At 51.7% G+C, this 20,924-nt stretch overlaps 10 protein-coding genes across 10 annotated transcripts; 3 read left to right on the top strand and 7 right to left on the bottom strand.

Moving 5' to 3' along the window:
* Positions 1-191: 191 nt before the first annotated feature.
* On the bottom strand, positions 192-6,836 carry AA0111_g5140 (Pre-mRNA-splicing factor; the record flags this gene model as incomplete). Its single annotated transcript, XM_028651220.1, has 1 exon — positions 192-6,836. The coding sequence occupies one exon, from the start codon at positions 6,834-6,836 to the stop codon at positions 192-194; it is 6,645 nt and encodes a 2,214-aa protein (XP_028507337.1).
* Positions 6,837-7,437: 601 nt separating this feature from the next.
* On the bottom strand, positions 7,438-7,890 carry AA0111_g5139 (hypothetical protein; the record flags this gene model as incomplete). The annotated part of the gene is made up of 1 exon (XM_028651218.1): positions 7,438-7,890. The coding sequence occupies one exon, from the start codon at positions 7,888-7,890 to the stop codon at positions 7,438-7,440; it is 453 nt and encodes a 150-aa protein (XP_028507086.1).
* A 537-nt stretch (positions 7,891-8,427) lies between these two features.
* AA0111_g5138 (hypothetical protein) lies at positions 8,428-10,245 on the bottom strand (the record flags this gene model as incomplete). Its single annotated transcript, XM_028651217.1, has 3 exons — positions 8,428-9,671; positions 9,722-9,895; positions 9,954-10,245. The coding sequence occupies 3 exons, from the start codon at positions 10,243-10,245 to the stop codon at positions 8,428-8,430; spliced, it is 1,710 nt and encodes a 569-aa protein (XP_028507087.1).
* Positions 10,246-11,004: 759 nt separating this feature from the next.
* AA0111_g5137 (hypothetical protein) lies at positions 11,005-12,027 on the top strand (the record flags this gene model as incomplete). The annotated part of the gene is made up of 1 exon (XM_028651216.1): positions 11,005-12,027. One exon carries the CDS (start codon positions 11,005-11,007, stop codon positions 12,025-12,027), a length of 1,023 nt encoding a protein of 340 aa, XP_028507080.1.
* A 487-nt stretch (positions 12,028-12,514) lies between these two features.
* Positions 12,515-13,558, bottom strand: AA0111_g5136 (hypothetical protein; the record flags this gene model as incomplete). The annotated part of the gene is made up of 4 exons (XM_028651215.1): positions 12,515-12,649; positions 12,791-12,918; positions 12,969-13,079; positions 13,405-13,558. 4 exons carry the CDS (start codon positions 13,556-13,558, stop codon positions 12,515-12,517), a joined length of 528 nt encoding a protein of 175 aa, XP_028507081.1.
* A 1,840-nt stretch (positions 13,559-15,398) lies between these two features.
* On the bottom strand, positions 15,399-16,115 carry AA0111_g5135 (hypothetical protein; the record flags this gene model as incomplete). Its single annotated transcript, XM_028651214.1, has 5 exons — positions 15,399-15,440; positions 15,525-15,717; positions 15,890-15,951; positions 16,003-16,031; positions 16,082-16,115. The coding sequence occupies 5 exons, from the start codon at positions 16,113-16,115 to the stop codon at positions 15,399-15,401; spliced, it is 360 nt and encodes a 119-aa protein (XP_028507078.1).
* A 389-nt stretch (positions 16,116-16,504) lies between these two features.
* Positions 16,505-16,809, top strand: AA0111_g5134 (hypothetical protein; the record flags this gene model as incomplete). Its single annotated transcript, XM_028651213.1, has 2 exons — positions 16,505-16,541; positions 16,601-16,809. 2 exons carry the CDS (start codon positions 16,505-16,507, stop codon positions 16,807-16,809), a joined length of 246 nt encoding a protein of 81 aa, XP_028507079.1.
* A 257-nt stretch (positions 16,810-17,066) lies between these two features.
* AA0111_g5133 (hypothetical protein) lies at positions 17,067-18,458 on the bottom strand (the record flags this gene model as incomplete). The annotated part of the gene is made up of 1 exon (XM_028651212.1): positions 17,067-18,458. The coding sequence occupies one exon, from the start codon at positions 18,456-18,458 to the stop codon at positions 17,067-17,069; it is 1,392 nt and encodes a 463-aa protein (XP_028507084.1).
* A 277-nt stretch (positions 18,459-18,735) lies between these two features.
* Positions 18,736-19,141, top strand: AA0111_g5132 (hypothetical protein; the record flags this gene model as incomplete). The annotated part of the gene is made up of 4 exons (XM_028651211.1): positions 18,736-18,765; positions 18,814-18,885; positions 18,936-19,043; positions 19,097-19,141. The coding sequence occupies 4 exons, from the start codon at positions 18,736-18,738 to the stop codon at positions 19,139-19,141; spliced, it is 255 nt and encodes an 84-aa protein (XP_028507085.1).
* A 460-nt stretch (positions 19,142-19,601) lies between these two features.
* On the bottom strand, positions 19,602-20,893 carry AA0111_g5131 (hypothetical protein; the record flags this gene model as incomplete). The annotated part of the gene is made up of 4 exons (XM_028651210.1): positions 19,602-20,319; positions 20,377-20,573; positions 20,634-20,732; positions 20,795-20,893. 4 exons carry the CDS (start codon positions 20,891-20,893, stop codon positions 19,602-19,604), a joined length of 1,113 nt encoding a protein of 370 aa, XP_028507082.1.
* Positions 20,894-20,924: the final 31 nt, after the last annotated feature.

Genomic DNA, 20,924 nt, shown 5'->3' with positions numbered 1-20,924 from the left:
CCAGCCCACAAACATCATAGCAAACTCACATCGTGGATGCATGAGCATGGCGAGACAAGAAATCTGAACACAGTATCGTTTTTAGCACGAACATATTTTACATACAGCTTAACTTTAGAACGCCCAATTGCGCCCCACCCGGTTTTGTGCACCCAGAATGTTGCAGCAGCCAATCCAAGCATACAAGCTATCTACTCCTCCTCCTCTTCTTCATCACTGTCCTCCTCCATACCCTCTGCAGCCTCAACCTCGAAGCTAGGCGCCTGGTCCACACCAAGATAGCTATCACTGACCAGGAAGCAAGTCAACTCATGGTGACCCGGCTTCTCGAGCGTGAACTCAAGTACAGTCTCCAACTTCCTAAGGATAGGCACCTTTTTGATCGCAAGCAACGTGCGTTCTTTCTGGTCTCCAACGACCAGCCACCAGCTCTCCGTCTTGTCGGCAGGATAGAACGGTGCGTGAACCTCCATCTTAGGTTCCTCATCCTCCTCAATGTTGCGTGTGATGCGCACCTTGAGCTGGGCGGGCGAGTTAGAAGCGATGGATTCAGGATCGACGAGTTCGTGCTCGATCTCGATGTTGGGGTAGAAGTTGTTTGTAAAGTTTGCGATGTCAGCGAGTTGGCGTTGGTCGACGTTGAGGGCTGAGATGAGCTTCTTGTAATCTGGGTTCTCGTCTTCGTCCATGGCATTGATGAAGTCGTCGACGTCGTTGATGCTGAACTTTTGCGCTGCCTTGACGGTGTCGGCGTCGAAGTGGGGGATTTGCTTGAGGGGGGAGTCCTTCTGCCACATTGCTTGGACAACCATCTGAGAGAGCTCCATAGCGGACATTGCATTGAGGTGAGCCTCGGATGAAAGAACGTCCACGCTTGCGCTGAGGATGTTGAGAACCTTTCGAAGGACGGTTTCTTGGTCCTTGGCCAGATCGATAGGGAGCTGCATGCGTGAAAAATGAGCCTGGAGAAGAACGAAAGCCTTGAAATGTGGCGTCTCAAAGTTCGGCTCCTGCATCTTGAAGGGAACGCGGTCGTAGATGCGTTGGAGGATGTGGTCTTCATGCCTACGTATTTGGATATCTTCAAACTCGGTGGCGGCTGTAATAATCTCCAGTACACCCTTCAGGCTTGTCCTGCCGTTGAGCGACATCATCAAGGTCTGCATGGTGATGAACGAGATGTTGTAGTATGCTGCGATCATGCATGGGTTCAGCGGCGTGATAGCATCTTCGTCTTCATCGTGCTCGATTAGATTGGCATCGGTCAGCTCCTTCAAGGCCTGCTCAACCATGTCAGACAGATGTGCGCTCAGTCCCTCGTGCGATGTGTCGTGAAGGTTGTAGTAGCTAGGATTGGCGAGTAGGCGACGGTAGAAGTAGGTGTATGTTGACCAATCGACGGCCTCTTGTGTCGATTCGATGGTCTTCGCACTGATCTCGGCAACAAACGCGTCGTGGAGGTAATCAGGGAGATAACTCTCGATCGGCAGGGCCTCGTTCAGGAACTTCTTGTAGTACTCACGCTTCACCGCAGGTAGCATAAGCACACCCTTTGCTGACTTGTCCAGTCCGACTCTGCCAGCTTTGCCGAACATCTGTAGGATGTCACTAATGGGATAGTCAACGTAACGATGTTCGCGGCCTTCGTAGAACTGAGTGCCTTGAACAACGACAAGATGAGCACTACTGTCGATCTCCCAGCAAGAGTCACGCGATACAATGAGGACCTGGATAGCGCCAACCTTGAACAGATGCTGCACAGCCTTCTTGTCGAAGGAGTTAAGAGCTTCGTGGAAGTATCCGATACCATGCGACAAGGACGTAGCAAGTGCTTGCTCATTGATCTTTTCAAGGATTGGTTGAATCTCAGAAACCTCGACATTGAGGAAACGGTCCTCATCCTCGTCGGCTACACAAGCGTTGAAGAGATCAGCAGCGGAGTTCCGGGCTTGCTTCCTATTCGGGACGAAGACCATGGCTGGTTTGTCCGGAGACATCTGCGTAATGGCAGTGTAGGTCGGTCTTGCCATAGCCATCATCAAGGATGGGAAATGGGGAATTGTGAAGGACTGGATCTTCAACTCGAGCGGTACTGCTCGAATAGCGGGGCTGAAGTTGTAAATTGTGTGCTTAGTAGCACCGATCCATTCGCCGATGTCTCGTGCATTGGACAAAGACACACTCAACCCGACGATGCGCAGCTTAGACTCTAGCTGTGTCGCCATCGCTTGCATGCGAGAGACGACAATCTCGTAGACATGACCGTTCGTACCACCGAGCATGTGCAACTCATCAGCAATCAACAGAGCAACAGACTGCACGTTCTTGCGGCGCTGCCACTGACGAGAGAGTGAGTCCCATTGTGAAGGTGTGGCCAGAATAAGATCACCCTTCTCAAGCAATCTGAGGTCTGCTGTGGTTTCGCCAGTGAGCTTGACAATGTCCTTGCCTCCACTGAGACTTGTCAACCGCTCGTTCCAGTTCTTGTACTGGTTGTCTACAAGCTCCTGGAACGGTGCAAGGTAGACAATGCGCCCTTCGTTGTTGGTAGCCCAGTGTCGCAAGATGGCGAATTCAGCGCAAATGGTCTTGCCAATACCTGCCGATGCACCAATCAGGGTATTGTCATCGGTCGTATACAGGGTATTGAAAGTTTGTGTCTGAACCTTGTTGAAGCGTCCAATGTTCTCGTACAACCCCATGTACTCCTTCCTCTTCAGAGCAGAAACTGGCAAAGGCTGGAGATCAAGGACAGGGGTGTGAGCAGGGAATTTTGCTGGCAGAATCAACTTCTGGAAAGAGACAGCAAGCTTGGTCTCAGATGCCATCCATCGGTCGGAGAGAACGGTGATGAAGTAATTCGGAGGCATAGGCTCATCGATGGGCACTGTCACCTCCATCAGATGTTCGTTGGCGTCGCCATCTGAGTAGTCCCGTCTGAGAATAAAGGTGTCGTGGAACAATACTTGCTCGCCATCGCAGTCCTCAACCAGAATCCAAAATGCTTCAGAAGCGCCGTGAAGCTCTGTGTCCCAAACGAAGTCAGGTCGAATTGTCAGCTCCAGGCGTAGTAGCGACCTTGTTACTGGTCGCGGTGTCGCTTCAATCTGGAGGCGTGGGAACTTCTCCACTAAACCACAGACAAGCTTACCAGCCTTGGGCATACCCAATAGTTCACCCATGCTAGGTGGATCAAGGCCAAAGTAACTCGACCAGCCAACGTCGATACGCTCCGCCTTCTGTACAATATCTCTGGGGCAGGTGGGGAATTGGCGAAGAGGCGTCATGGTCGGCCACATACGCTTTTCAGCCATCTTGCACATGTCTAGAGCGAGCTTTGCAACTTGTGACCAACCCTTCTTCAGGCAGATCTCAAAGATGGCACGAAGAATACGCCCAGCAGATTGCGTGACGTAGACCAAGTCAGCCATTAGTGCCAATCCTTCAAGCTTGAGGCGAGAAATATAAGCTTGGAGAAGAACATTGATCTTCGCTTGTGCTTCTTCGACACCCTCCTTGACTGGAATAGGGACTTTGCCCAGCAACTTCGCAAGCTCGAGCTTCTCATCTTGACGTACGGGAATGTACTTGAATTCCTCACTGAGAGCGAAGACTCGGAATAGCTCGATAGCGCTGATACCGGGCTGGATGTGCATGTTGTATGTCGCCATCGAGTTGTGTGTGATGTAGTAATGGGAGGCAATCCTTCCAAGTTCTGTCGGGTTGAGCGCACCAGTCTTTCTGTCATACTTGATAAGACTGCACTTCTCTAAGACGTGTGCGGCAGCGTGAACAAGATCCACACGTCTTTGCTCCAGTACGGTGTCGTTCTCGTATTCTGCTCCAACCCGATACAGAGCCGGCGATCGAAGCATTCGGACAAAAAGGTATGTGTAGCCGAGCCAATCTACGGCTTCGTCTCTGCTGCGCACGTTACCAAGAACGACCTCGGCGTTGAGATTATCTGCGAGCTTGCTGATCAACTGCGACTCAATGGGCAATTGTTGGTTGAGTAGCGATAGGTAATACTGGATCTCAGACTGTGTGGTAATGATGATACCCTCTCCATAAGTATCGTATTGAGGTCGACCGGCACGACCCAGCATTTGGAGGACATCTTGAGGGCTGAGTTCGACCCAGCTACCCTTTTCAGGGGAGTAGATCTGCGTGCCCTTGATGATGACGGTATGCGCGGGCAGGTTGACACCCCAAGCCAATGTCGCTGTGCATACGAGAACTTGGATGGAACCATCGGCAAACAAATCTTCTACTGTAGTACGATCCGCTCGCGACATACCCGCATGATGGATACCGAAACCGTAAGGCATCACGTCCTTCAGATCCGTGTTCTGAACCGACTCAGATTCTTCTCTCAAGATCTCCCGACTGGCAGCATCTGTCCGAAGAATCTTGCCTATAGATTCTTCTTCGAGTGCCTTATCACGGATGTACTTGGCAGTCTTCGCGGTTTCCTTTCGGGAGTGCACAAAGATAAGCATCTGATTACCTTTTCCGCCAACCTGTTCCAGAACCTTGGTATAGCAGACGTCGTTCATCGTCTTCAGTTGCTTGATGGCCTTCTTGTCTGTGACACCGATGAATTCTTGCTTTAACGGACACGGTCGGAAGGTAGCGTCGAAGTGGAACAGGCCCTTGTCTGGGTCAATGCGCAGGAAGCTTGCAACATCGCGGTAGTTGGGAAGGGTCGCACTCAATCCGACAATGCGAACATGATCTCCAGTCTGTTCGCTACGTCGTAGAGTTCTGCTGACGATACTCTCAATGACAGGACCACGATCATCATGCAGAAGATGAATTTCGTCTATACAAATCAGGCGAACAAGATTTATGTAGCTGGTATCGGTAGCTTTGCGGGTAATGACGTCGTACTTCTCAGGGGTGGTGACGATGATCTGGGTCTCTGCGATCTGCTGCTTGGTGAGTTGGCGGTCACCAGTAAGTTCGGAAACCTTGATGCCGTATGGCTCCAAACGTTTGCCAAAGTTACCAACTTGTTCAGCGACAAGAGCCTTGAGGGGGGCAATATAGATAATCTTGAAATCGTCCAGAGCAATCTCCCCAGTCGTGGGGTTTCGGTGCTTGCCAATCTCGCGAAGCATTGTCAACATTGCAACGTTAGTCTTTCCGGAACCAGTGGGAGCGCAAATTAACATGTTGCCATCGTCGTTGAACGCTGTGGGAAAGCACTTGGTTTGGATACGGTTGAGTGACTTCGAGTTACCAAAACCTGGTCGCGCCCAGTCTGGTAGCTCAGAGGTAGGCATCAGAGCTGGCTCGTTAGGGTCACGCTTCGCTTTTGGTGCAGGTACGTGGATCTCCTCGTAACCCTTGAATTGACGTCGAGTAGATCCTTGGGGCAGCTTGACACTTGCGTTTGTCATGAGATGGTTGCCTTGGTCGAAAACAATGTTATCCAGATTCACGAGTCGGCTCGATGGTTGCAGGCCACCCACAATGCCCTCTGGTTTTGCATCAGCCATCTCCACATCGTTTGAGGTCTCTGGAAGACTGATGTCCTTGAGGTTGAACTTCATCTTGCCAGTGCCAGTTTCAGACCCATCCTCAGCCTTGATACCGGTCTCTCTTGCGCGAAGCTCTTGTAGGATCTGTTGCTGACCTGCAGCCTTCATCTCCCGTTCGACGGCTGTTCGCTCGTCGTTGTCCTCGGCAGCCCTCCGCCACCTTGTTACCCAAACGACCCTATCGCGGTTGAGAACGAGTTTCGCAACAAGCTCGTGATGTTCGTAATCGAAGAGGTCCATCAGATCGTTCTCGATCTCACGGAGCTCCTTCTCCTCGCCATCTTCCGAGACTCCTGCAAGGAACTTGAGCGCATCCTGTGTCTTTTCTTGCTGAATATGCGCATCTTCGTATATTTGTCCAATCTGCCGTTGCAACCAGTACGCATCGATTTCGTGTGCGGGTATAAGTTGGTCTGCGCCGTTCTTGCGGTCTGAGGTAACGGTGTCGCCCTGTATTATCGTCTCCTCTGTTTCCGCAAAGCCTCCACCTTTTTGGTCCTGGTCTTCTCCAATCTGCTCTACGGGAGCCTCTGCTTCATCTTCCTCGTCTGATGTATCGGCATCTCGCACTTCGAATGTTTGAGGCCCGTCTTCGTCCTCCTCTTCGTCGTCGAAAACGACAGCTACACCCTGGTTGTCGCCGGCGTCAGCACCATCGCCGTCTGCCATCTCCTCATCACCACCTTCCTCGTCGTCTTGTGCATCGTAATCGGTAATCTTCTTGCCAAGGTTCACCAATTCATTAAACTCCTTTGCGCCCATCGAGGTACCAAGAAGATCGTCCACCTCTTTCTTCTTGTCAAAGTCCTTCATGGTATCATCCTTGAGGTATTCGAGGACCGCATCGGCTGCACTTCGTGTAGTCGCAGGATCAACGTCGCCAAGGGATCTGCTCACAATGGTTGTGATGAGGTCGAAAGTCTGGCGCGTCGCAGGAGTCCGCGGCTTGTATGTGAGGCCTTCGATGTTGAGGTCGGCCGTCGCGATCGCTCCAAAACCACTGGTGCCATCGTCCCGTTTCCTCTTGCGCTGCTCTCTCTCAAGAACATCGCCACCCTCATTCAGATTTCCTCGCTCAACGCCAGGCCCCTTGAGCTTCTTTGCTTGCGCATTCGCGCTGTCGCGCGCTGTGCGCCCGCCCATGTCTCTAATGTTGATGCGACCTGCGAGCGATTCAGGATCGCCAGTATGCTCATCTGGCCGACGCGATATGAGACGCCTGTCGGCCTGCAGGACCAAATTCGACATGGCCGCATACTTGTACTGCCCGAGATTGCTCTGGTCCTTCGACATGGTGGCGGTGGGTATCGTGATCTGGCGCGGCTTGCGCTTCTAGTTTCGCCTTCTCCAGTAGGCGACGTACAAATTATAGGACTTTTGTACAGCGAGCTGTCGTGTCGCCGTGTCCTTTAGAGCGAAGAAAAGAAAATGGCCGTGCGATTGATACAAGTCGGGCTGTGGACGCGCCCTAAGGTTGGATGTAAGTGAGAGGCAACGGTCCGAGAAAAATGATGGCCCTGGGAGCTTCCGACAGGCAGCTAGCACGCACGTGCCACCATCACATTACCATGAGCCTTCGTGCTCACGTATAGGACAGGTAGCCCGTCTTTCTTGGAAAGCATGTTGGTATTATTTTGGTAGGTCCGAATCTTCAATCTCGTGTATTCCAACATCATGGACTCGTTATGCACTAATGAGGCTTTCTATAAAATGGGGAAACACGAGGCTCTGCGCATCCTAGAAGAGAGACGCGTCGAATGCTCCTTTATCTTCAGCTCGCGCACTGGTCGCAGACAACTCCTACGCTTATACTGATACACACCTCACTCTCCATAGGCTTTCGCAATGTTTTGGTATCGCGTCTCTTCACACCTGCTACGCTCCTTCAAGCCGTTCAGCCTCCCTCGGCCTTCTTCTTCTTCTTGTCCTCTACCAATTCGCAGTTGTCCTCAGGTACCTCGTACTTCTCCACCATGAACTCCAAGATATCGTCGCTCAGATCACCTTGCACAGTGATTTCCTCGCCCCCACCCGGGATTTTGGTCACACTTGATCCCGTAGCGAACTTCTTGCCAAAGTCCTTGGCAACCTTCTTAATGTCAAGACCGAAGGCTTCCAAACCCTGTACGGCGGTGACGTATTTGCGCTTGTTGCGTTCTATGCGTTTGATGAGGATTTTGGAGGAGGCGCGTGTCTCAGCTGCTCGTGCTTCGGCGGTTGCGGCTTTGGCAGCTTTCTTCTGTGCGTCTTTCTCGGCGCGTTTTTGGGCGTCGACGGAAAGTGAGGCCATGTTCTGCTGTAGCGCTTCTAGAAGGACGTTAGCATCCAAGCTTGTCTTCAGAGCCATTGCGCGTTATAGGTTTGTTGATATGGTGTGCTAGACGTACCTGCTGAATACAGCTTCGCGTGCAGATCTGGGTGCGCCTCTGCCAGCCATTCCTCACACTTCTTGGTCGTACCACCAAACTCGCAGTACTATGAAATAATGTGGTTAGTTACTCGCTCTCTCTAAACATGTCTCGGCGTCATACCTACTTCAGGTGGTAGACTGCACACTGTTTCTTGTTAGCCTGTGTCGTAGGGTTTATCATGGAAATACTCGCCTCCGCAGTAGACGACCGGTTTCGGTAACGCGTCGGCTGACATGTTGTGCAAAAGTAGTGTAATTCAAGTTATCAAGTACTATCGATAGTTGACAACAGCTGAGTTGAGTGATGAGACTGGTGTAGACGCGAAAGAGAGAGCTTGGTGGGGCAGGAAAGCGTGGCGGGGTATGCGACGTAAGGCAGGGGTCCTTCAACGCGACTGACACTTTCACCGAATGCCCAAATCTCATACTTGCGTACTTGAACTTATGATTGCCCATGACTATGTAATAGAGCGACTATTTCATCTGATTTTGCAAGATATGAATCTTTGGCTCCATCCGAATCTCAGCCCAGTATCCTCGCAATAGGCCATTCCTTAACAGCTTTTCCAATCCATGCCATGTCGCTGCAACCTTCGAAGCCCACTTGTCTTGCGATGTGACGTTTTTTTCTGTTGTATCCGGGTACTCGACCAGCAAGCCGCTCTCTTCTCCTGGCTTCAGAAGTCTGACTCCGCCAAATCCATACACAGTATGAACTACCTCCCAACTACCAATCACCTTCTCTGGTCTCTCAGCAAGAACATAGTCAAACTTGGTCCAGAACATTGGGTCTAGAAGTGCGACTGGGTCTTCGGTCTTGTCGTATGTCCATGTTCTGCTATTCAGTGTATCCTGTGCTTCAAGAACATCAAGTACCGTCTGGGGTCCTCTGTGGCTCTCTAGAAAACGTGTGACGCCTGTTTGACAAGCTAGATTATCGAAGTACACGCTAAAGTGGTTTCTGTCCGGATGTCCCATCTCTTTGTGTAGGGTATGAAGAGCTTCGCCTCCGGGATAGTTGAGGCTGGAGATACCCAATATCGCAGTAGATGCAGCGAATGATACCACAACTGATCCTAGCAAGGCCAAGCTCAGAGTGGCGTATACAAAGGATTTTGATCTGCGAGTCCAGATCCAAGCTGCTCCGTCTGCAGCCACTGCAGTTAGACCCGGTATTACGTAGAGAATAAAGCGCCATTCCTTGTGCGGAAGGAAGCTGTAAAGTGCCACAAAACTAATTAGTGGCACGAGCAGATCCAAGCTTCGCCTAGACGTCGATGTGTTCATGATTGCAACTGGAATACAAAGCAAAAACGTTGCTGGGTTCAGTAGCAGTCGCGGCAGTGCGTTTGCAAAGTAATAATGCCATGGCGATACGCCCCAATCAGCTGAATGTCCTTGGATGGTGTTGTAATAGAAGCCCGTCCATTCGGGCCAAAGCGGGAAAGACTGCCAGAAGAAGGAATCTAAAGGCACGGTGCAGAGGAGCCCAATGACGAGGCCACCAATTCCAGCTGGGATGATGACATTTGTGATCGAGATCCTTCGTGTGATGAACAGATAGATGGTGATTGTTCCCACTAAGATTGCTAGCTCCGAGCGGAAGACCACACCCGCAACCGTGAGTAGATACAAGGTCAGTCGGTAGTACCCTGAGATATTTGAAGTGCTCCATGGTACGGTGTATGCGAGTAACAAGCTTCGTAACGCCAAGTTACCTACATCGATATCAGCCAAGAAGTGCATAGGACACATCGTATGGACTTACTGAACACGAAAGCAAACATATTGGGCAGCGTCCTCGAAGCATAGTAGATGGCATGGAATTGGCTTGCTTGAAACAAAGCATACCAAACACCAGCACTAGTACCAAAAGCTTTCTGCACGCTCCTTCCGAATGCAATGAGCGAGGCCGCATTGAGTAGCCCAAGTACTGCCCTGACTACACACATGTAATCAGTCCCGAAAGTCTTGCATGCAAAATCTCTGTGTTTACTCACTGAGCAGTTGTGCCTGGGCCATATCCCCTAACAGCCCAACAAACGGCCTGCTCAACCCACTCAAGACCAGAGCGCCTGCAAAAGTCCTTGGCACGCTCCCAGGAAAACTGACATGATCGTAGTTCGATGTCAAGAACTGATCAGAGTTCTCTGTAGGTATTCCATGTACCAAGATATCATGAATAGCCTGGATATTGAATGATTCCTCAACTTTCGTGTACGGCGAAACGAACAGGTGTAATAGAACAAAAGCCGGTATGAGGAGGAAGAACGGCCATGTTAGGAAAGACATGGCATTCGTGAAGCTTACAGAGCATCGGAAGCTCTGCGGACAGGAGATGGGGGTGATGGAAAGTTGTGGTTGAGAGATGCGATGGACGAATAGTGTAAGCTGTTGCTTTTAGGTGGTCGTCCAATCACGTGTCTTCGCGATCCACTTGCCAAACTACACGACGCGAACCTCCGCATCATCACGCCCCTTACCACCTCCCATCATTCTACCCAGATGCCACCAGAATAATGGAAATTTCCCAATGTGCGGTTCCCGCTGTTTACGTTCTCATCTTCTTTCTCGGTTATCCCTCACAATGGCTACTGATGCATCTAGAGCCCGCTCCGCTCACAAAAAACGAGCTCATTGTGTCGAATGTCATCTTGGTACTGATCTTAATCACATACACGAAGAGTGTCTTCGTCGATGCGGGAACAATACCGAAAGATCGGGCTGGAAAGCAAGAGTTGGACGGAGAGAAAGGGAAGGGAAATGCTGATCTGTCAAGTAAAGAGGCCGGAGTAGACGGCATAGGAAAGAGCCGGAAATGGTGTCGAAAGTGCGATGCTGCAAAACCACCTAGAGCCCATCACTGTAAGGAATGCAAAAGGTAGATACCCATCTTATATCTCGTTCTGGGGTTGATGATGTGTTGCGTTTCGAATGGGTCTGGTCAACCACGTATTGGCATTACAATCGTCACAATCGTCACCTCGACGCCAATCGACTGGCCCGAAATACCAGTGAGCCAGGCTGACAACTACCAGATGTATTCCCAAGATGGACCACCATTGCCCCTGGACAAACAACTGTGTTAGCCACACGACTTTCCCCCACTTCGTGCGTTTCCTCCTATATACTACCCTAGGACTTTCCCTCCTCCAATCATTCCTGTTCACCCGCCTCTCTCACCTCTGGTCCAATCTGGACATGCCCTCCTACCTCGGGCCCTCCCCCTTCCAACTAGGCCACATGTTTGCTGTCCTAATCACAAACTCAATCACCCTCTTCGTCCTGGGTGTCCTCCTCCTACGAAACCTCTGGTGCCTTTTTATCAATCAAACAACGATTGAAGGCTGGGAGATCGAACGCCACAAGACCCTCCTACGCCGTGCTCGCCAATACGGCGGCTACCTCACCACCCCAGAAGGCAACAAGATGCGGATCCGGAAACAAGAATTCCCGTACGATATCGGAATCTGGTCGAACATGGTTCAGGGTATGAACTCGAGGAATCCAATAAACTGGTTCGACCCTTTTGCTGCTACACCCAGTTTGAGTAGTGGTCTGAGTTTCGAGACGAACGGCTTTGAGGATGAGGGCACGGTTTGGCCGCCTCCGGACCCAGATCGTGCGTACAGGAGGAATGCGACAGCGGTTAATGCTGATGCATTCCGGTATGCGGAATCAGAGCTGAACGCAGAGGACACTGTGGCTGCTTTCAAGGCAAGGCAGGCGGAGGATGCAGTGAGGAGAAGGAGGCCGTATGCTGGAGCGACGGATAGAGAAGTGGACGATGGTGAATTGGGTAGAAATGAAGAGGACTTTACGTACGGGGATGATGCGAGCGACGAAGTTGGATACGAAGAAGAAGAAGAAGAGCTTGAGAGGGCAAAGGGTGGCAAAGGGAGAGAAGGCGAGGCAGCGTGGCGAAATTCAGAGGGCGAACGATTGAAGGACTTTGGGGTGGATGAAGATGTGGAATTCTACGATGAGCAAGACGACGACCTGCCATTGAGCGAACTTATCGCTCGAAGACAAGCCGCAGCCGCAGCCGCAGCCGCAGCCGCAGACAGTCACTGAAAGGGCGAACATATGACCTCAACATCATTACTATGAGAGGATGTTCACAGCAATGCGTTGCGAAAAAGATGGCATTGTGCCCAAGAATGTAATGAATGTTGTGAAGCTCGTGTGAGCAAGAAGAAAGATCTAGACCAGTAACCCAGTGAAGAGCAAGAATCGAAAAGGTATCGTGGTTGCCCATGTGTGTCCTGTCCTACTCCAGCCAATCGTAGCCCTTTTCGTAACAAGATCCTCGGGTGAGATCCAGCAATAGATTTGTGTACATCCGTTCCACGCCTCATAACCTTAAACATGATCCTCCAACTGTAAGCGACAGTGGCGCGTTTGTGACAATCTGACCATAACAATGGTATCAACATCCCCGTCTCTTCTTCGTTCATTCGAGATCTTCTTCCTTTCCAATGGTCAAGGTGCAGTACAGATGCTCTAAGCAATCTCTGCTCTATTCTTCTCGTTTCGTGTTGACCATCGGAGCCCGAATCGACTAGTACTCGTTCCCGTTTCCGTTGTGGACCGTGTATCCAAAGGCGGTGCCGTCTTCGGCCATTTCGGAGTCGCCACTCAGTACATGCTGTTGACCCTCTGGGCCTGCGGGCCCGCCGGACCCGGATGAACCGAACTGCCCAGTGGGTGGCTTGTTCTGATTTGCGAGGAGGGTCTCGTACCACCAATCAATACCAATAGTTCAGATAAACGTTTCGGCCAAATAGTAGGCAACAAAAGAAGGACAGAAGGGGTGTAAGAAAAGTTGGCAGCTTACTTCGCGATACCTGGATAGGTAGATTTTGAGGGCCTCTGAGTAGTTCTCGAAGCCGAGTGAAGTCATGGCAAACAGAATGTCCTCGCCATTGACAGTCTTGCGCTTTTCCTGCTGGCATTTTTCGGACGCTGGCGAAACATTCAGTGGCTGTATCAGAAAGACTTGGAGTAAGACATACCCTCGCTGGTGATGAATGAGATGAACTCGCTCACGCACTCCTGCATGCATTCTTTGGCCTCTTTGGCTATCTTGGCGTTGTCGGGGAGCGCCATTTTCATGATTCGCGCGACTGGAGCAAAGTTACGTATGTTAGCATCGGAAGCGGTACTGCTGTTCGCGTTTGTGCTCTTTGGCGTAGACAACGGTGGGGAAACGGACGAGTGGGGAGAAGAGGACGACATTCCGTAGGCTGCACGCCAGCCGTTTTCCAGGCACACAGAGAACCTGAGTGGCTTGCGGCAGGTACAGCTTTCCGTGATTCGACGCAGAGACGCGCGAGTGGAGGAACTGTCGGCATCCAGAGACGCCCGTTGGAGCAATCTGTCGACGTGCAGGCTGGAGCGAAACAGTGCGCAAATCAAACTGGCGGGAAGCAGCAAGGGAAATAAACGTACCATTGGCGATTGGAAGCCATCGGTCTTGCTCCTTGACCTCGAATTCGTAACCTATCTGAGCTGTGTTCTCCTCTGTGTTCCTGTCCATGGGCTGTTCTTCGTCAGGCGACTGGACTGGTTCCACACCCTCCTGTTTTGGGGGAGAGGCCGACATATTATCGGTTGCCTGCTCGGAAGCGTATGCGCTGGCGACTGTTCCGTTGGCGACCACGTCACTGGGAGAGACGACGGCACAACTTGGCGGCCGAGTATGCAACCTGCGGTCAGTGGTGTAACGAGATGCCTGGCGAGAGAAGCGGTTAGTGGCATGCAGCAGGCAGCATGGGATGCAGCCAACGTACGTGGGGAGCGGCGACAACGGAGAGCACGGCGCAAGGGAGCGTCGTGTGAACTACTACTCGTGGTGACGCCTGAGGCTATTCGCGATGCTGGCGTTACACGTGCGCTGCAAGTGGCAGGAGCGGCTTGCGACAGTAGCAGACGCGACCGCGACTGGGGCAGTTGCGACACAGAGTGACGTTGGTGTATTACCGTCGGCGGCACGATCTCGTGTGCGACACTGGCGATTCACTGACCGTGTCGTGAGAGTAGCGGTGGGACGATATGCAGGTGAGAGTGGCAGCTAACAGGCCGTGGTCCGGGTTGAATCAAGGGCGTTATTCGGGCGCAGTTAGGCGTGAGTGTTGGCAATGGCGACTTGACGTCGCGACGTTGGAGCGATGAATGACGCGCCTACCAATAGGAGCGCAAGGAGAAGATGGGGGAGGATGGAGCTTGGACGGGCGATAGCGTTGGTGCGTGGAGAGACGGTGGATTTGGCTTTCACGACTACGAGCGAATGGAATGTAGGGGACGAGGAGAAACTCGGCCGCCCGCACCAATCCCGGCCCGTGCCGACCGAAACATGGTTGACTTTCCTGAGCATTCCTTTCCTAGCACAGCAGCAACATCGAACCTCGACTTCGTCCCCTAGCATTTCAACCCTTTTGCAGGACATGTTTTTCCAAGACTCGGGACCGGTCGCATCACCGGCATACCGTCTGTCTGGAACCTTGCCTACTGCAGACCCCTCAGGCTAGCTGGCGATCCTGTATGCGAGTCGCATCAGCAGCTATCATTCGGCAGCCCTACCAACACCACCCCACGTCCTATATCTCTGCCGCGTCGTCACCACTGCAGCCACAGATGACACTCAGCAAGAACATGTCTTGTTGAAGCTCCTCCTGGCATGATCCCAGCCTTCACCGACGTCAGTAATCATCGCTGTTCGTTGGGCTCTTGCACATGTTGCATACAGCCTTGCTCCAGCTTCACTAAGCCAACACACAAGATGACGGTCAGGTCAGCCACTAACGACTCAACCCCCGGACCGTTCGTCATCCTCTGTGAAGACTTTGCCGGTAGCCTATAAGCTACGTGTCCGATTTCATGGGTGAGATGGTGCAGATCAGTGCGTCGGTTTGAGTAGGAGCCGACTGGACAACGCATCTTGCAGAGACCCCTGGGTTTTCGAGCACGTGCCGAGACAACGGTGGAGTCCTAGATCCTTCACTCTGGTAAGCACTTACGTAGTTGGGAGCTTGTGGGGCCATTCAAGTTGCATGTGAATCTGATTGGAAGAACAGTAGCTGAATGTCCAGCTATTCGGATCTGTTGTGGCTGATTCAACCATGGAATTTGGTCTCCCGTATGATTGTGTGAGGTATACTACACGATTGATATAGACGCTGTCCACCGGCAAGCCTTCACTTGTCGTCAAGAGGCTATGTTATTCTGCTGTGGTATACTGTGCAAAATCAGAACACAGAGATACCCAATTGCAGCCGTATACTCCGCCATGAAGCACACAAAACCCTGACAGGGTCCCTCTGCATCCATACCAGTTCCAGTTACTGGAGACATTGCCGCTGTACTCGTCTGCATCATCTTATGTGGTTTCCAGCGTATGCAGTGTGTCCGTCCTGTCAAAGGGTCATTGCATGACTGGTATCTTTCTATTGCCCTGGCTGTTGGACGACTTGGACATTGTTCTTCTTCTATAGCGGCAGAGTTAGTCTTGTAGTCTCGAAACAGAAGCCTGGCTCAAAGCTGTGCAAGATTCAAGCACACTGCGGACGTACCTTCCACTTCTCCATTTCATCTTGTTTCAACTTGTACTGCTTGACTAGCTCTTCTAGTGCCTGCTTCAGACCGTCTGAATTGGTCTGTAGGATCGGTACAACGTCCTTGACTGTTCGCTCAGTCAAGACACCGTTGATCATGCGGAAGCATTTCCGGTCTCCTGGCAGTGGTTGCAGCGTCTCCAAGACGAGTCTGGTGTTTGTCAGTATTTCCTGTGTCGTAATGGGGATAGAGAGCGGTGTAATAGACTAGAAATCCTAAGTCATGGAGCGATGCAAGGCTGGCGCAAGGGAGAAGCGGTGTAAGAAGGTTTGCGAAAGATGGCGTATCGTGGCTTCATAGTTGTGATATAGTCCAAACTTACTTGTGCTCTTCAGTCTCTTGTTCGATATCGCCAATCTTTGAGGCAATCGTTTGAAGTGTGTTCTTGGCATATAATCAGTTTGCATATTCTACATGGGTACCATCTTTCCTGACCTTGTAGTTTTGATATGTGGTTTGGAGCTCTGTTCACGGGTCAGCGAGTTCGACAGAATCAATCATCGCCACCATATACCTTGCTGCTTCTTCAACTGTTGTTGAGACGCCATACTGACGATGTAGCTTTTTGATGTGTATCCTGGGAGGAGCAGCGTCGACGGTCGTTGCGGGGAACCCGGAGGAGAAAGAAGATTCTTGACTCAAGGCGTGGTACGCACGCCTAAAGAGGAAAGATACTCGTAACGTCCAGCGAAGGGTAAAAGATCGTGACACGAGTAGAGTAGAAAATCCACGCGAATCTTGGGGGTTTTGATATGAAGTGGCTTCCGCGAAGGCGCGCGCGCTCGGACGTAGTTCACCAGATCTTCAACGATTCGTCGGCAACTTCGAGGTCTTCAAGATCCCGTCCCGACTCGGTCCACCAGCACAGCTTCATAAAGTACTCTCCAGCATTCGTACCAGATATCGTCGCCGACGAAAAACCCCGCGCACATCCACGATGCATCCTCATCTACACACCGAAGAAGTTCAAAAGAGTGCGCCACCCCTCCCCCTCTGCCAATCCTACTCGGCCTTTCTAACACCTACCCCCAAGACTGCGCAGATGTCGTCGCAGCGCTAGAAGAATGCCACAACCAAGGCTTCCTCTGGAAAGTGACGGGCAATTGTACCGACGCGAAATACAAAGTCAACATGTGCCTGCGCGGGCTGCGACTTGAGAAGACAAAGGCGAATCGCGAGGCGGCTAAGGAGAAGAGGGAGAGGATACAGAAGGTGTGGAAGGAGTTGGACGAGAACAAATGAGCATGAGAAGGAAGAAAGACGTGCGATAGAGGCACTAGGCGCTTGCGCAGAGCATACTGCGAGGACGAGGAATTGCATATGGATGGGAGTTTACGGACACGATCGTCAGAGAGCTTTCAGGCTTTTGTATTATATCATGGCAGTCATCAGGCGTTATAGGAGCATTCAGACGCTTTCATGAATGATCTTCTTAATATTACTGCACAGGTAGCCCAGCATCTCCCTGCTAGAGCTAGAAACTCCAGTTCAAACAAACGCTACTCAACATCAGACTCATCGCCAGATCTACCAGCTATTGGTGTAGTGCCGGCCAATGGAGTAGTACCCAAGCTGTCCAACCCCCTCTCTGTGATCAAGCGGCCTCCCTCAGCACTGTTTGCCGGTAACGCAGGAAGACCTGACTCCTGGCGTAACTTCTCATACTCGTCGCCTGTTTTCTGCAGTTGCTCTTGGAGATACTTCTTCCGCTCCTCAATCCTGACCCTGTCGTCTTTGAGATCTTGCAGCTTCTGCAAGATCAAGTTCTTCTTCTGCTGCTTTGTTTGTATATCGATTGTGAGACCCTCGAGGACCTCGTCCAAGTCTGGCAGGGGCGTGATGCGCGGAGGTGTCTTCGTACCGTCGTCTTCGTCTTCGATCTTCTGGCCGTATCGCCCTGCGCGTGCTTGAGCTGCTGCGAAAGCGGTGTTCCTCTCTTCGTCCGAGTCCTCTGTCCCGTCATCTCCTGAGCCACCCTCGGCGTCATTGATAAGTTCTGCCATTTCCGCACGCCGTCTTCGTTGCGCTTCCCTTTCTGACTTGCGACCGAGCGAGATCTTGCCATCTTCAACAAAATCGTCAAAGCCCTCGGCTATATCCTCATCGTCATGTATCAAACGCGTCTCTGCATACTTGTCCTTCGGCCGTAGAGAGATTTCATTCCTGTGTTGCCTGAACTCGTCCTCTCCCTGATCGTCAGATGCCCATGCGCGATCCTCATCGTCTATGGCGTTCTCCTCAAGGGCTAAACGTCTTCTCCGCGCCTTCTTCTCTCGAATCTCAGCTTCTGTGGGGATTGCGGATGACGCCTCAAGCGAAGCGACAGGGCCAAATTTCGATGCGATATCGAGGGCTTGCGTCTCTTCTTGGTCGTCGGCGGACGTGTTCAAGTCCTGAGGTGTTGATGGCGTCGAATTTCGCAGCTCTGCTATGTAATCCTTGCTGTATTCGGTTGGTCGAGCGGCTTCTGGTACGAGGGGTGAACGCGCCCGCAGTTGCGCACTCTTCTCTAGGGCTATGCGACTGAGGTTCGCTTTCTTCGGGGTCACGACGGCTGCGTCGCTCGAGTCGTCGCCGTCATTTGCGTCTTCTCCTGGGCCAAAAGACACCCGCATGGATGAACGCTTCTTTGCTTTACCAATCGTTGGCCGCTTGACGACTACAAGGCCAGTTAGCACAAAGCCACCAGAGTCGCCAGCTTTCAGGTCGGCCTGGAGAGATTCGCTGTGAGTTTCCCCAACGTCAGAAAGGCTGGCAATTGCGATCATTGGTGACTGACCTGTAGGCTTCTGTACTTCGCTCTGCGAGTTGTTGGCGCTCTCGGCGGTGGATTCGTCGTCATCGTAGCTACCAATCTTGCGCGCGACGCGTGTAGAACCGGATCGCTTCATCATGAGGATTGTTATGCGGAAAGTCTCTCCGTCACATGGAAACCGTGGGTGTGGTGTGAAAGAGATGCGTTCGCGCGCACATGTCGTGGCTGCCGCCTACGCACGGGCCCTCCGCAAAATCCCATGGAGCTATCCCACCACCATGCGCAACGCTGCTCTTGCTAACATCACGCGCGTCTTTAGCTCACCAACGACCAACACGAGCAAACCAACTTGAAACCGTCACCGGGACCCTGTACCGCCGCACCCAAGCTCAAAACAAATTAAACCCGCCAAGATGCCCCAAGCACAGCCGGAGCTCAAGAAGGTGAGTTCACAACGCCGACCTATACCTCCAGATCCTAACCTTCTAAAGTACCTCGAGAAGCGCGTCCTTGTCCAGCTCAATGGAAGTCGCAAAGTTATGGGCATCCTCCGTGGATACGATGTATGTTTCTCCATTCCACACCGCTTGTGGACTTAGCTGATACTGAGTAGGTCTACTTAAACATTGTACTCGACGAGGCGCTAGAAGAGAAGGCTGGCGGTGAGAAGGTGCGCATCGGCATGGTTGTCATCCGAGGAAACGCCGTGGTCATGCTTGAAGTATGCAGTCCCAAGTCCAGAAAGGATAGAAGTAAAAGCTAATCAAATCGCAGGCGCTTGACCGCATCAACCAGGACGTACCCAAGATCGGACGATAGAAGACTACACGCGCAAGCGACGAGTAACACAGCATCTGTGGTACATCGAACGACGGCAAGAGCAAGGCAGATGGCAGAATCAGGGCATTACAAGGCGCATGGGCGTTTGAGGCGCGAACACTTACGGGTATGCCTCATCGGGCCCCTTTCTACGCCTGACCACTCAGAGCATCACGATCATGGAGGACGTCTTGCGGAACATGTGTTGACATTTTCAAATTTACAGGACAATACTGTACTCATACGATACCAGCTTTGGGCAATTTTCTGGGGCAAAGATAGGCTTGGATCTCGATAAAAGAATCTGGTAGAGAAAAGTGCAAAGGAGCCCGGCCATTTCTATCTTCAGAGTCAGAGAATCAACAGACCACCTTTACAGCTCCCAGACGACGCTATTCTCAGACGATTCCAGCATATTTGAGATGTATTCGCTAATACATAGCTTACACAGATCAAGGGACTACAGTTTCGCTCTCTCCTCATGCCCGCTCTTGAACTTTTGCACAAGGCCCCATGCAATCTCCGAATAAGGCTTCATCATGGCCGCATACGTCTGCGCCTGCTCGCTACTCGCTTGTCTCAATGCATATCGTGCCGCAATTCCTTGCATGATGATAGCACTCCTGTATGTACTGAACGCGTCGCCCCAAGTAAAATCAGGTCTCGGGTCCCAGCCGGCGACCTCCGAGTACCATGCGATGAGTTGCTCGCGCGTGGGCAATCCGGGTGTAGCTCCAGGCTGGAAACCCTTGTGCGCGCGCCCGATAGACATGGCGATTTCATTCGACGCTGTCACGTAGGGCGCAAGGACGTTGTTCAGATCAGATAGCGGGTGCCCAATGGTGCTCATTTCCCAGTCCAGAATGCCAATTACCCTGGGTTCTGTCTTGTGAAAGACAACATTGTCAATCTTGTAGTCGCCATGTACAAAGGTTGCGCGGTCTTTTGGCTGTGTCTTTGGGTCCTTGAAGAAGGCCACCATGTCGTCCTGGTGTGGTATCTTTCCTACCGGTTCTCCAGTCTCCTTGTCTTTGGCGGAAGCTTGCGACTGGGAGATTGTGTTGAAGGTTGCGATCTGGCGGTCGTAGAAACCAGAGTTCTTGCCATATGATGAAAGGTTTACAGAAGATGGAGATACGCGGTGGAATTTCGCGAGCGTGGTGATTGCGGAGTGCCACCTAAGAGTACTTGTTAGCACGGTGTTTTGTTTCTGCATGGTTATGAGGACTTCATACATCTTCGTTCGCTCCTCGGCTGTTACGCCTGGAATCGCAGGATCCTCAAAGATGCGCCCATCGAGAAAGTCCATAATGTAGAAGTCGGTGCCGATGACGGCTTGGTCTTGACAGAGACATAGTGCACGCGGAACAGGGACATCTGTGTTCTCCAGTGCGTGGATGATTCTGTACTCGCGGTCGACTTTGTGCGCTGTCTACACAGCTTCAAGTCAGCTTACGGTGATGGGCTTCTCGAATGGAAAGCCTCGTCATACCTTTGACAAGAGTTGACCCGGGGGTTTCTTCCTCAGAACGTATTTCTTTCCATCTTTATCGGTCAACTGATACGTTGGATTTGACTGTCCATAACCAAACTACATGATCAATCAGCTCTCGTTTCCAAACAACGTCCCCAGTTCTTCCGGAACAGACGTACCTGCTTCACATCCAGCGGGACTTTAATCTCGGGTACATTTGCGGTGACATAGCGCTCCAACGAGGCGATGTCGATTGGTTGTCGTACGTTGCCAGCCATGTTGGAAGCGTCTGTTGAGTAAACATGGTGT

The sequence above is a fragment of the Alternaria arborescens genome (genome assembly GCF_004154835.1).
Source record: "Alternaria arborescens strain FERA 675 chromosome Unknown contig_10, whole genome shotgun sequence".
NCBI classification, from domain to species: domain Eukaryota; kingdom Fungi; phylum Ascomycota; class Dothideomycetes; order Pleosporales; family Pleosporaceae; genus Alternaria; species Alternaria arborescens.
The sequence above is the reverse complement of the archived record's forward strand: the minus strand, read 5'-3'. Positions and strand labels throughout refer to the sequence as shown.